Source organism: Chinchilla lanigera, unplaced genomic scaffold (assembly GCF_000276665.1).
Source record: "Chinchilla lanigera isolate Chin_1 unplaced genomic scaffold, ChiLan1.0 scaffold00016, whole genome shotgun sequence".
NCBI lineage: Eukaryota > Metazoa > Chordata > Mammalia > Rodentia > Chinchillidae > Chinchilla > Chinchilla lanigera.
In genome coordinates this window covers 10081526-10095895 of record NW_004955417.1, presented here as the reverse complement: position 1 = coordinate 10095895, position 14370 = coordinate 10081526, and the positions used below count along the sequence as shown (strand labels likewise).

General features: G+C 39.7%; 1 protein-coding gene across 15 annotated transcripts in view; it reads left to right on the top strand.

The window, feature by feature from the left end:
* The window catches only part of Rbm12b (RNA binding motif protein 12B), a 29710-nt gene that overhangs the window by 1486 nt on the left and 13854 nt on the right, over positions 1-14370 (top strand). For 2 of the 15 annotated variants that reach the window (XR_001233431.1, XR_001233430.1), the window contains exons 1-3: positions 5360-5472; positions 5625-6148; positions 8457-8503. Coding sequence is in view for 12 of the 15 variants with exons in the window: in XM_013512761.1 (XP_013368215.1) it covers positions 4671-4676; positions 8457-8503; positions 9066-11952 (2940 nt within the window). In the remaining 3 variants the exon portion in view is untranslated. The other 13 variants (XM_013512771.1, XM_013512766.1, XM_013512765.1 and 10 more) reach the window with 13 other exon arrangements.

Below are 14370 nucleotides of genomic sequence, written 5' to 3'. Positions count from 1 at the left end.
AAAAAAAAAAAAGAAAGCAAATTCTAAAACACGTTTTTGAGTAGTTAGTGTGTTGTTGGAGTGGAAATTTAAAGAGGAAATCACTTACCATTATGGATTTAAAAAAATATGACCATAAAATGTAATGAAAATTAAGAAAGGATATGGCCAGAATAGTTGGGATTAATCTGCAAAAGCTTCATAGAGGCAAGTTTTAACTCTAGTCTTCCTTGATAAAATGTTATACCATTGTATACTCTATGGGAAGGATCAGGACAATAATATTTACTTATTGCCTATTATGTAATTAAAAGCAATAAAAGAGTTCATAGTCATGATGGGGTTTGTGTGTGTGTGTGTGTGTGTGTGTGTGTCTGTCCCACACTCACCACTGTGCTAGGTGCTTGCAACATTAGTCTTAACTCTTCACAACATTTTGAGGAAATATTAGAAAAATAAGAGAATATAAAAAAATAAATTTTAAGGGAACTAGAATTTACCTTATTCTGGCCAACTTCAAAACTTGTCATATTTCACTGTAGTAAGTGGCTCTTACATATAATAGAAATAGAAAAAATTCGACATATTTTACAGTTGTACTTCTTTAGTGCATTCTAGGTCACATACTTACTTTAATTGTCTGAGGCCTTTGGACACCAGAAAGACCACAAATAGACATATATGGTTAAGTTTGAGATAACTGTAGGCTCATTTGTGTAAGCTGCCTACAAAGACTGCAGAAAAGAATGTTAAAGATTTTTTTTTAAGATACTAAAAGTCCAGGTATTGTAAGCCAGTTCATACAGTTTAAACAGAAACAAATTTAAACTTGAGGGCTGTTGATGTGTGTTCAGTGGTAGTAGATGGTCACCTTTGCAGTTCTCGTGGCTCTTCTTTCTCGGAGTGTGACTGCCATGTATCCTACATCAACGTTCAGATCTCAAACAGGAAGAAAACGAACTGAACCAGAAATGTTTCCTCTGTTTTCTTCACCAAGAAAGCAAATTCTGTATGCTATCTATTGTGTTAGACTCCTTACATGCAATTTCAATATTGTCAACAACCCTATGGACAAAGAATATAATTATTTTTATTTATCAAGCTTAGAAATGTCCAGTATTAATCAGTTAAGATATGAAACAGAGATGCTGAGAATCTACCAAACAATCTTTGGAAATATGCACTGTTATCATCATCTCCTTTCTATAGATAATTAAATGGAGAAAAGAATTTAGTCTTTACAAAAAAAAAAAAACACCCAAAAACCTACCTAAACCTTCAGCTAGAAATTTGCAGAAGTAAACTTTGAACTCTGTCCCTTTGGCTGTTGGGACTGTTTAACAGCAGTGCTGTGCCTCCTAACAGCATAAATGCGGCGAGGAGTAGGCAGGCAGAAGGCTGAAGATGGGGAGAAGATGTTTAGATTTGGCAGTTGGATAATCCTGAGTTACCTCTTGGAGTAGTTTCATTACAGTGGTTGTGGGAGAAGAACTTCATACAGCAGTAGTGAGAAGAAGCAGGAACCAGATAAAAACTATCTTGAGAAGTTTGGCCTTGAAAGGAAAATGAAAGAGTGAATGAGCAAAATAGTGCAAATTTTTTTGAGGATAAGGAGTAATATGTTTGTAAGTAAAAAGGAACTTATCAGTAAGGAGAGGTTAAAAATAAGGAGAAATAACTGATTTTTGTCTTGAGTAAGAAGGTGTCAGGGACCGTGATGAAGAATGGGAGAAGGACCTTTTCAGGAGAAAAAGAATTCTTAGCATCTGAGAGACATCAGCGAGGCTATGAAGAAATCCAGAGCAGAGAAGTCAGACAAGATCATTTTTTTTCAGTAAATGCTATGGGTAAATGTAGGAGATATCTCAAAAAGACAGTGAATAATTGGAAGGGAAATCATTTGGTGATGAAAATTGGTAGCAAGTCTTATCTTGCCTGCAAGACTAAATTATGTTGGAGTGGGAGCAGATAGGAGAAAGGGGCATGGAAGGTATAGGTTAGAGATGCACAATTTGAGGAGATAAGTGTAGTTTGATTGCTTGCTAGGATAGGGAAGTACAGAAGAAATGATTTTTTTTTTCTTTTTTTTTGGTTTTTCTCCGGTACCGGGAACCGAACTCACAACCTTGCGCTTGCCAGGCAGGCGCTTTGCTGCTGAGCTAAATCCCCAGCCCCCCAGAAGAAATGAATTTATAGGTCTAGTGCTTGACAAAGAGGTTGGGAACAGGAATCTGTAGCTGTCCCAATGGCTCCTGTGTTTAGAATCTCCAAACTGAATTGAGAAGCCTAATCACCTGGAAACAGTGCTCAGAAAGTGTTCATTTTCTTTGTGGGGAGTTCAGTCATTTTTGAGCCACTTACTGAGCACTTCAGTGAGACAGACAGCTGTCTAAAAGAAGACCGCTTCCCCCTCAGGGGCCTCAGAGTACGATAGAGAAGCAGATATAAAATGAGATCATTAAAATATGTGTGGGTAACTTCTCTAGTGCGGACCATAGAACTGGAAGATCAGTGGAGGTCACAGAGGAGGAGACATCACAGGACAGGACAGGCAGAAGGACCAGCTGGAAAAAAACAGGGGTATCAGAAGGCACACGCATTACTGATGACATGTACTTCAGTGTCCCTGATGTGTAGGTTATGGCCAGTGACAAGAGGAGAGGTTGGAAAGACAGGAAGGAATAAAAATGAAAGCTTTTGAATGCCTGTATTTGTCTACCAGAGTTTGAAGCTTGAGATTTTAAATGAGGGAATAATATGAACTTCATATTTTAGAAAATATCCTAGGGAAAACTATGTGGAAACTTCTAAAGAAAACCTGGGGCAAAGTGAGCAAAGGCTGTTTTTGTAGATGCTGATAGACTAGGATGGCGCCTGAAAACCGTCTGATACTAAAAGCATTCACTAGGGTGGGTAGTACTGCAGTTGTGGGAAAACATCTGGGAAGCTTTCTAACTTGTTCAGACAGAGCCACAGAATGGCCATAGATGAGTGTAGTTGTTTCAGGGTCGACTGTTGTGATTTTCTGGAAACAATTTTCTCTGTGTTCCCAAAACTGGTTAGATTTTGATGCTGCCACACTGTATGTACACGAACTGTTCAATAACCAGAATACTGTGTGGTTATATCCAAATTACCTAGATCTGATTTTTTTTTTATTATAATGGTGTGGTCATCTGAGAAAGGCAGGGAGCAGACTAGAAAGACACTAACTAGTGTCCTGTGTGGGGAAAGCCTCTGTGACCAGAAAGAGTGTGGTCAGCCCAGAACAATGAGGGAGGCCCTGGGTGATGCTGTTCAAGGGATAGGGTCTTGTCTGAGCATACTTTGGTCAGATGAGTACTACACTGAGTGCTCACTAAATGACAGCTGTTATTTGTGTTAGGGTGGGTGAGAATGTCTACAGATAGGCTTAACGGGGGATCACTTTTTGAGATTAGATAACCACCCAGGTTCCATTTCCATACTTCCAACAACTCTGATAATTTGACTTCAGATTGCATACACAAGCTGGGTGTGGTGGTGCACACCTATAATCCCAGCCCTTGGGAGGATGAGGCAGGAGGATTGCTGGAGTTCCAGGCCAGCCTAAACTACGTAGTGAGATCCTGCCTCAAAAAAAAAAAAAAAAAAAAAAAAAAAAAAAAAAAAAAAAAAAAATACACAGACTAGGAAAGTGTGGTTCATTCTCAGTTGATCTCAATTTTGCTTTGCTAGTGTTTCTTTTCGTGCATGGATGATGATGACACTGATAGTGCAGAGTAATGCTATGCATGTTTGTTTAAAGGGAATCTGCCTTTGGGCTCAAATCTTCTTTCTGTGTAATAGAGAGTAGTGGTCTCTGGAAGCAAACCGTGAGGACTCAATTCCGGGATTTATCTTGTACTCAAGTATTTATGTGACCTTGGGCAAACTGTGTAATTCTCTATACCTCGGTTTTCCTTATTTGTAATATAGGAAAAATAGTTGTAAGACTGAAATAACGTACACAACTTGGCACATAGTAAATCCTTAATACATGTTAGCTTTTTAGGCTAGGATCCTCAGCTGCAAGGTCAGGATCAAACTCCAGATTAGCAAGGTAAATCATATCCAGTTGAGAAATCTTGGACCCACAGATGACATTCTCTGCTTCTTTGTGGGTCACCTTGATGTTTGACACAAGTTACTAACAGTTTCAGATATTCACATTACTGATCATTTACATTCTCACAACCCTAAGAGGAGGGTTCTGTTTTCCCATTTTAGCAGAAGGAACGGAGGCACAGAGAGGCTAAGTCATTTGCCCACATGAGTAAAAGATGGCCCTAATCCTGGGTACCATCTTATATTTATATTTAATTCACTTGTTAAACTACCTCTTCTGACAGTCATATTAAATTTAAGAGTTGGTGTTTCGCAGTGAAGGAAGGACTCCAAACATTTTCCCCCTCTTTTCTGTAAGGACGTTGTACAAATGTGGTTTATAACTTTTTTGGTGAGTTTTGGGTCCATGCATAATTGCACCATATAGCTCAATATGGTAGGCTGCTTTGTTAATTGTAAATAATAAAACACAGGGTTGTTCACCAGCTGTTGGACAGTACTCCTCATAGCACATGCCTGTCACTGTGCTTGTTATTTCTCAATTTCCAGGACTGGTCCATCTGTTCTCTTGCTTCAGAAGTCTGGAAGATGGGAACCACAAATTTATGAAGGTAATTCACAGTTATTAATGTCTATAAGGTTGATAAACATACATTTATTAAGCCCCTAGGTGTTGGTTGCATACGTGGGGAACATCTAAGGCAGTAAAATTAACCATGTCACAGCCTTTTAGTTTACAAGAATCTTTTAGAAGATGCTTACCCCACAGAATGATTACAGCACTGAAAGACAAAAAGATCTATTTTTATTTTCACATCTCGCTCTTTAACTTCTTAAAAATGCAAACGTTTGTTTTGTGTACTTTAACACTTGTCTACTGCAGCTTTTTTTTTTTTTTTTGTTTTTTTTTTGAGGCAGGGTCAAAATACAGTTCAGGTGGGCTTTGAGCTCACTTTGTAGCCCAGGCTGGTCTCGAACTCGCAACGGTCCTCCTGCCTCAGCCTCCCAAGTGCTGGCATTACAGGCGTGCACCACCGCGCCCAGCACGACGAGTTTCAATACACGAACCAATTGACTCCTAATTCGGCCTCTGAGTCTCACCTCCCTGCGGAGGTTCCCGGGTTGGCTGGCATCTGGGCACGCGCAGAAGCTCAGCCAATCCAGGGCGTCGCCTCCCTCCCCCTAACGACGGGCCGCGGGCGAGCGAGCGGGTGCGCAAGCGCGGCCGCGGCGCGGGGGTGGGGGCGGTTACGCCGGGAGAGCGCATGGGCAGACAAACAGTACGTCCGTTTGTCCGCACGGGAAGGGTGGGTGGGCGCCATCTTCCTCCGGGCTCGCTGGAGGCTCTGCCTGCGCTGCGAGGAGGAGCGCCCAGCGCCCGGCCCGGGGTCCGAGTCGGCAGCCGCGGTGTGTGTCCCGCCGAGCGCGCGGCAGTCCCCGGGCGCCGGGTGGGGAGGGGCTGGCGGCCGGGCGGAAGGCGGGAAGGCGGGGCCGGCGTCGCCGCCGCCGTGAGGGCGCCCTGGTTCCCCGCTAAACACCGACTCTCCCTCTTCCGTCAGCCTCCGTGCGGTGGTGCGTGTGCGCTCGCCCGTGATCTTGACGGTGAAGAGCCCGAAGGATTGCCTAGGTATCGTTTTTCTTTGCTATGTCATCGTAGTGAGTGCCGGCCGGAGGCCCGGACCCCCGGGCTGCGGGGCGAAGTGGATGCAGTTAGGTCCGGGGCCAGCTGCCGCGGTGGCCAGTGAGGGCGCGGCGTTTGCCCTTGGGACGGCGCGACCGAGAGGCAGGAGGTTGGGCGGTTCTGGTTAATTTCAAGGCTGATTTTGGCCGAAGGTCTGGCGACAGCATCGGATCCCGCGTAGCAACTTGGGCCTGGCGCAGAAGAAAGAAGCTCTGACCGCTGGGAGTGTGTGGACAAAGGCTTGGGGCTGTAGAATCGATGCCTTCGGATGGTCCCCGTTGGACGATGACGGATGTGAAGGGAAATCCGGTGCCGTGTGGATTCGTCTGCATTTTGCCTTCGGTTTTTGTTTTAAGCATCTCCGTTAAAACAGGCAGATCATCACAGTAATTTTGGACTTGGGTAGGTTATTTTTTGCAGGGGAAGTTCACACTTAGCATTTGAACATGCTTCTTCGTAACTTTGGGTTTCAAGACGTAAGAGTCGCAGTTTCTGGAAAAGAACTTTTAACCTGCTAATTATTAAAGCCAAACGAATCTGAGATAACGTCAATTCAGTCTCTCCCGTTACCTCTCAGTCTTGATTAGAAGATGCACATTTTGTGTTGTTTAGTTAAAATGGTGACTACGTGGGATGATCACTGGATAAAGATAGCAAAGTTATTTTTAGTGCGCATACCCTTAACTGAGTTTTTAGGGATCCACTTTTTTTTCATAGTTCTAACATATCCCTGTGTCCTTAAACCTACACAGCGTGAAAACAGTGCATTCATAACTAGAAAAAATTTAAGGGCAGGGATTTGCTTTTGTGTGTGTGTGTTCTGCTTTTTGTGCTCTATACTGTGTTAATCAAATTTCTGGAGAATTTGCTTGAGGATCTCAAAACAGCATACTGGAACTATAGACCTTCCTGCTCATTTTGAGAGCTAAAGGTATTCTGGGTGTGTGATTGTAGAGTGTTAAGTGATACATAGAAGGGTAAAGAAGTTTATGCATTAGTTATATTTACCTTTCTAAATAGCTTAAATTGGAAATCACTAGATTTGTGCTCATGAAACTTAAAGATCGTTTTAGTTAAGATACTTAGATAGTTTTTGTTAGGATGTGTTTCTAGAGGTTTTTTTTTTTTTTTTGAGATTTGGCATAATTAACTGTTCCTTGAAATGTCTCAATTTTGCTTTGCTTGTAGATGAGCTTATGTTCTCAACATAAATAAATTTAAAAAATAAGCTTAAAACAGACAAAATGACATATGTCTTAATGCTATTTTAAAAGTTAAAAACATAAGACTTATGGAATTTAAAGGTGCACAAGTTTTCCAGAAGCCAATTACAGTTTTTGTTGAAGTGTTAGGTGTGGGTATTGATTTGTGAGAAAATTAGGTGTAAATTTTCTTTTGGTAGTGTGCAGATATTTTTTGGATGCTGCATGTGCAAAGTAATTTCTTGATAGTTTTGCTAGTTTAGCTTTTAGTTTCTTTTACGGGCCCTTTCTAAAGGAAAACAAAGCTTTCAAACCTCAAAGAGTGTGTCTTCAGACCCCTTTGTGGAACAGGGGTACTTAGGTGTAAGTGGTGAACTAAAGCACCATTTATTTGCACATTAAAATCATGCTGATTATTATTTTGGCAGGTCTTATTTGGTAAGACTTCCTTAAATATTGTTAGTTTGGGTATCCATGAAAGTATTTAGATGCAAATTTCCTTAAAAAAATACTCAATTGAGGTTTTCGGTAGTTAATATTGATAACCCCAGTATTCCCTATTGATGAATTTCAACGACATTTTTACTTCACTACATTGTTATTTGGGTTTCTTCGGTTGAGAGCAACATAGTTGTTTGAAGTGGAATAGACTTGGCCTCAGAAGAGTCTGGCATTATAAGTCTTTATTTCAACATTCTGTGTTTTGCTTGAGATGAATTATTGTTTTAAGAATATCAGATAAATAGTGTTGAGATTTGATTTTAGGGTATTGTAGTACTTGGTTTAATTGTACTGGAGTCGTGAAATTTGGTTCTGTATTGGAAAATAGTTAGAGTTTAAAATTGAATCGAAATGGTAGCCATTGGCTCGGATTTGTATCTTTATGAAATGGAAGTTTTATGTAATGGAATTTCAAATTTAGATGTTTTTATTCATCGTGTTATTTTGAATGGTTGCTTTATTTGATGTGGTCTTATATTTTGAAAGGGAGGGAACTGGCAAGAGAGTTGGATGTAAATATGAAGTAACTGGATTTTCTTGGAGGGAAGTGATGGAAGGTCTTTTTAAAAAATACTCGGTGTTTTTAAATTGACCTTTAGTTGTACAACTATTTTTTTGGAGCTTTTTTTTAAGTGAACGTAAAACTTCTGTATATACACAAAGTGCATTGAGTTTTGAATACACCCATTCATGCACACCACTGCTGCACTTAGAGTACATTTCCCCTATGCCTTTCTTCATGCTATTTCTAATAAGGGAGTAGTATCACTTCAGCACTTTTAAATTTTTTAATTCTTTGCAGATGTCCTCTTGGATTTTTGTATTTCCTTTTGTAGAAGGATAATGAATTTCCCCTTGGATCAAAGAAGACTTATTTTGTAATGCCCATAATTACGGATCTTATGTTGCTTAATTTTTGATAGGTAATTCTGAAATGAATATCCTAATCGAGTATTGAGATAATTACAAGGTTCAAAGATTAATTATATTTCATTTTCTTTCCACAGTTAAGTTGCTTTTACAGAATTAACAGGTGTCCAAGAAATAAGAAAAGGTAAGACATTCAGAGCTTAAGGCTTTTCACAGAGGCTTGACAAAATGATATGGATTAGTATATCCTGGGACTCAGGGCATTTGTCCTTCTATATCTGGCCAGCGATGCACTAGTGGTAGGCAACGTAATATCATGAGCAGAAATTATATAATGACTGTAGATGGATTTTCTAAATTTGTAAATTTTACTGTGGTTGGTAAAAGACTTTAATCCCACATTCTAGTAGGATACATGTTTTAAATGAATCTGAAAGTAGTTCGGTCTTGTTGTGAAGCAGCATTTGGCAGACTTAAAAAGGAAGATTTGATATTTTTGATGTTTCTTATTGTATAGGATGGGTGATACGAAATGTTTTTCAAGGTAGTTGGTTTATTTGTATGTTTAGATGGGAGTTTATTCTTTGTTTTAAGACTTAGATAAGATCAGTATTTTTGTGAACTTGTATCTTGTTTTCATTTATAAATGCTGAAGGAAGCAGGAACCCAGATAATTTTTAAGGTTAGTTTGGGCTAAGGTACTTCAAAAATAAGACTTGCTATTATGTGTACCTTTTTGTCTGCAGGTCATTATTGCTGTGGTTTGAGCTCAGCATGGCTGTAGTCATCCGTTTACTGGGGCTTCCTTTTATTGCGGGGCCTGTGGATATTCGTCACTTCTTCACGGGATTGACTATTCCTGATGGAGGAGTGCATATAATTGGAGGGGCTATTGGGGAGGCTTTTATTATTTTTGCAACAGATGAAGATGCAAGACGTGCCATAAGTCGCTCAGGAGGGTTTATCAAGGATTCATCTGTAGAGCTCTTTCTTAGTAGCAAGGCAGAAATGCAGAAGACTATAGAAATGAAAAGAACTGATCGTATAGGAAGAGGGCGACCCGGATCTGGGGCATCAGGGGTTGGCAGCTTATCTAATTATATTGAGGCCATGAAAGAAGATGAAAATAGTTCTATATACGGCTCTTCAATTAACCAAGATGCCGGGTTTCATACTAATGGTACAGGACTTGATGATTTAAGGCCAAGAAAGACAAGGCCATCGAAGGCTGAGAATCCTTACTTATTTCTACGAGGTTTGCCTTACTTAGTAAATGAAGATGATGTACGTGTCTTTTTTTCTGGTTTGTGTGTGGATGGAGTAATTTTCTTAAAACATCATGATGGCCGAAATAATGGTGATGCCATAGTAAAATTTGCTTCATGTATTGATGCTTCAGGAGGTCTTAAATGCCATAGAAGTTTTATGGGTTCAAGATTTATAGAAGTAATGCAGGGCTCAGAACAACAGTGGATTGAGTTTGGTGGAGATGCAGTTAAAAAAGGTGAAATTCCTATGAGAGCTGAAGGACATTCCCCTCCAAGAGGAGTTAATGATAGACATTTTCGAAAACGGTCTCATTCAAAATCTCCCAGAAGAACACGTTCTCGTTCCCCTGTTGGATTTTATGTCCACTTAAAAAATCTGTCCCTAAACGTTAGCAAAAGAGATTTAAGAAATTTCTTTAGAGATATTGATCTGGCTAATGAACAAATTAGGTTTTTATATAAAGATGAAAAAAGAACAAGATATGCCTTTGTGACTTTCAAGACTCTGAAAGACTATAATACTGCTCTGGGTTTCCATAAGACTGTTTTACAACATCGTCCAGTTCATATTGATCCAGTTTCTAAAAAACAGATGCTGAAGTTCATTGAATGTTATGAAAAGAAGAGACCGGGGTCAATAGAGAAAGAGAGATCTGGACATGTTGCACAGAAATACTCCCAAGAAGGCTACTCTGGCCAGAAGCTGTGCATATATATAAGAAATTTTCCATTTGATGTTACAAAAGTTGAAGTGCAAAAATTCTTTGCAGACTTTTCTCTTGCTGAGGATGACATTTACCTGCTTTATGATGACAAAGGAGTTGGTCTGGGAGAAGCATTGGTGAAGTTTAAATCAGAAGAACAGGCCATGAAAGCTGAACGTTTAAACCGACGCAGATTCTTAGGGACAGAGGTATTATTAAGACTTATATCTGAGGCACAGATGCAGGAATTTGGTGTAAATTTCCCCTGGATGTCTGCTGAGAAAATGCAAGCCCGTTCTCAGTCACGTGATAGAGATGACCATTCCCATTTATTTGACTCAAAAGACCTATCCGTTTACTCAGTTGGTCCTTCTGAAGACCTTAGATACCAGCTAGACGATTTGAGGCAACAGGGTACCTTCAAGCACCCCCAGGGATATTTCCGACAGCCTGATAGGCACCCTCCAGAAGACTTCAGGCACTCTCCGGAGGACTTCAGGTTCCCTCCCGAGGACTTCAGGCGATCACCAGAGAACTTCAGGCACCCTCGGGAGAAGCACTTCAGACGACCTCCTGAGGAAGACTTCAGGCGCTCTCGGGAGGATGACTGGAGACGGCCTCTAGAGGACTGGAGGTGGCCACTGGAGGAGGATTTCAGGCAGCCGCCTGAAGAGGATTTCAGGAGGTCCCTTGAGGGAGATTTCAGGCGACCACCAGAGGAGGAGTTCAGGCGCCCTTGGAAGGACGACTTCAGGTGCCCTCCAGATGATGACTTCAGGCACCCTAGGGAGGAGGACTTCAGGAAGCCCCCCCAGGAGAATTTCAGGCATTCCCCTGAAGAAGACTTCAGGCGGTCACCCATGGAGCATTTAAAACGGCCACCCCAGGAGCACTTCCGGCGACCACCTTCGGAGCATTTCAGGAGACCACCTCCTGAGCATTTCAGGCAGCCACCCCCGGAGCACTTCCGGAGGCCACCCCCGGAGCACTTTCGGAGGCCACCCCCGGAGCACTTCCGAAGACTGCCCCAGGAACATTTCAGGCGTTCCAGAGAGGAGGATTTCCGGAATATGCCAGATGATGACTTCCGGGGCCCTCCTGATGAAGACTTTAGGCACCCTCCTGATGAGGACTTCAGGAGCCCCCAGGAAGAAGATTTTAGATGCCCTTCTGATGAGGACTTCAGGCAGCTCCCTGAGGAAGACCTCAGAGAAGTTCCAGAGGAGGATCTTGGACTTCCTGACAATTTCCGACCTTCTGGTGAGGATTTTAGGAGCCCACCTGAGGATTTTAGAAGTCATCGCCCTTTTGTGAATTTTGGTCGCCCGGAAGGTGGCAAGTTCGATTTTGGAAAGCGTAATATGGGAGGTTTTCCTGAAGGTAGATTTATGCCTGATCCCAAATTAAATTGTGGTTCAGGTAGAGTAACTCCTGTTAAGATAATGAATCTTCCATTTAAAGCAAATGTAAACGAAATTTTAGACTTCTTCCATGGTTACAGAATCATACCCGATTCAGTTTCCATACAGTATAATGAGCAAGGTTTACCTACAGGGGAAGCCATTGTTGCTATGATCAACTATAATGAAGCTATGGCTGCTATTAAAGATCTTAATGATAGGCCAGTTGGTCCCCGGAAGGTTAAGCTCATTTTGCTGTAGAAAACATTTCTGAGTTCACTTCTTATCCACAGTGTTGATGCAGTAAAATGCATTTTAAAAAAAGTGTTATTTTTAAACATTTTCATTTTGACCTGTGAATAGAAAAACTGTAAATAGAATGTGAATTTGTTTTTCTTTTGCTTGCAAATTGCTGTTCATTTTCTTTCTAATTTAAAATTATATATGCTGTATTTTTCTTTGTTAGGGCAGCAGGAACTAATTCCCTGAGTTCCCTAGTTTTTGTTGCTGTTATGCGTAAACCTCAAAGACTTGCAGAGTTGTATTTGGGGAAGATACATTTCATATTCACTTTTATTTCTTTCTGTAGTCAATGCCTTTTACTGAAACTGTATAAGGAAATGGTCAGTGGCTGATTGTTCAGGTTTGGCATTTTCATTGCTACCTGCCTGCAGAATTGATGCTCTCTTGTCTGAGATATTACTGCATTAAATCTCCTGTTAATTATAGTCAAAATGGACAGACTGTGAATTTTGAAATTTACCTATGTTAAAAGCTTAGGAAATTTAGTTTCCATGTTCATAACTTTGCAAAATTTTATAATAAAAAATTGCAACTGAATAGACTAATTAACTTGTATTTGTATAAAAAGAAAAAAATTGGAGCTGGGTATAAAGTTTTTCAGTAGTACATTAAACTAAATTATGATGGGAAGGACCATTATGCCATAATACTGCATAGTTGTATGGGTTCTTTAACATTTTAGTAACCAGGTAGGATTAATACAAAATATTCAGAACAGTAAGAATGCTATTATGGGTGAAGGGAAACTCAGGCTTTTATGCTATTAAGAATGTGACAAATGGATATAGTTTGTTTTTCTACGAGGAGTTTACTGATGAGTCCTATATTTTGTATGTTTATTATTAGGTTCTTATGATACTTCAGCATCAAAACTTTATTCAGATATGAAGTATAAGGCTTGTGTGGTTGAATTTTTACTTCTTTAGTGATATTCAATACTTAATGTAGATGTTCTGCAAATACTGGAAACCTTTCTTTACTTATAATCATACAAATGACTCACATTTATGAGGCACTGTGTACTAGACACTATAAGTGTTTCATATGCATGATCTTAGTATATGCTAAGTAGTTAATGACTTACTAGCTTCTGTTTCACAAATGAGATAATGTTGAATTTAGAGAAGTGAAGCAACCTGCCTGAAGTCAGTTAAGTATGGAGGCAATTTCAACTCAAACATTCCACTGATTCCTGTTCATGCTGTTAATACTTTTGCTGCTTCATTTTGTTAAGTGGTGTTTTCAATTAAGACCATGCTAAAAATATTTTCATAAGTGGTTTTCTTTATTCTCACTTTAAGTCTGTCATTTAAAAAAGATAAAACTAGGGTGCTCAAACATAGTTAAAAGAAAAGGTGGCTTTAAAAGTTTTGTAGATCCAGGGTTTCTCTTAGGAGACATTATACATTGGCTTCGAATTTAGTTGTTCATTTTACCCAGTGTGGTTTGACTTTGACCTTTTATAGTTTGTATAGAACACATTTTTTTCCTCAATTCTTTGATCCAGAGATTTCCCATAATGAGTAAACAAGCATAAAACACATTTCTTTTTGTTTTTGAGATGGGGATCTTGCTGATTTGCTCAGGCTGGGCTCAAATTTGTGATCGTGCTTCCTTAGCCTCTCAGAGTGCTAGGGTTGTAGGTTTGCACTACCATGTCTGGCTTAAAATTGAATTTGTATTTGGTAATTTAGTAATTTAATAATAGGATATTGGTGAAGGAATGTACTTTTTTGGTACTTAGTACCTACCAATATCTTAATTTTCAGTGATTTAAAGAAATCTATGAGAAGCCTACTTAATTTTTAAAAAAATCAATATCCTGCTTACTAGTAGAATGAGTAAAATGGTATATTTGGTTTTAAAAAGCACCTCAGTATGACTCTTTAAAATAGTAAACTTAAAGTAGGAGAATGATAAGCTTTGCAATATCTAAACTAAGCACATTGAACAAAAGGAGAAATGGTATTTTTTTTTTTTTCACTTGCACTTTACTCAAGGTAGAAAAATTTAAAGAGGTAGACTAAGGGCGAAACTGGCTCTGCAGTTTGGGCCTAGTAAAAACTTAAAAAATAAGTGAAATAGGAAAAACAAAAGTGCACCCTAGCCTAGAGGCTATAGAGCAGGCTAAGGAGAGGTGGCAAGTTAGCAAGAAATGGTATTTGTAGTTGCTTCATGTAGATGGTTCATTTGATCGAACTTTGAGATATGGATGGAAGACTCAAAAAATACTTCAGATACAGTTCATAGCAATGAAGATAAGGTGAAGCTTAAGTAATAGATAAGTTAAAGTGTTTGTTTCTCAAACTGGGTAGAGATGGTGCAGATAAAAGGCCATCTATGGTAGATACAAGCTCTGTGTTTTGATTTTTAAAT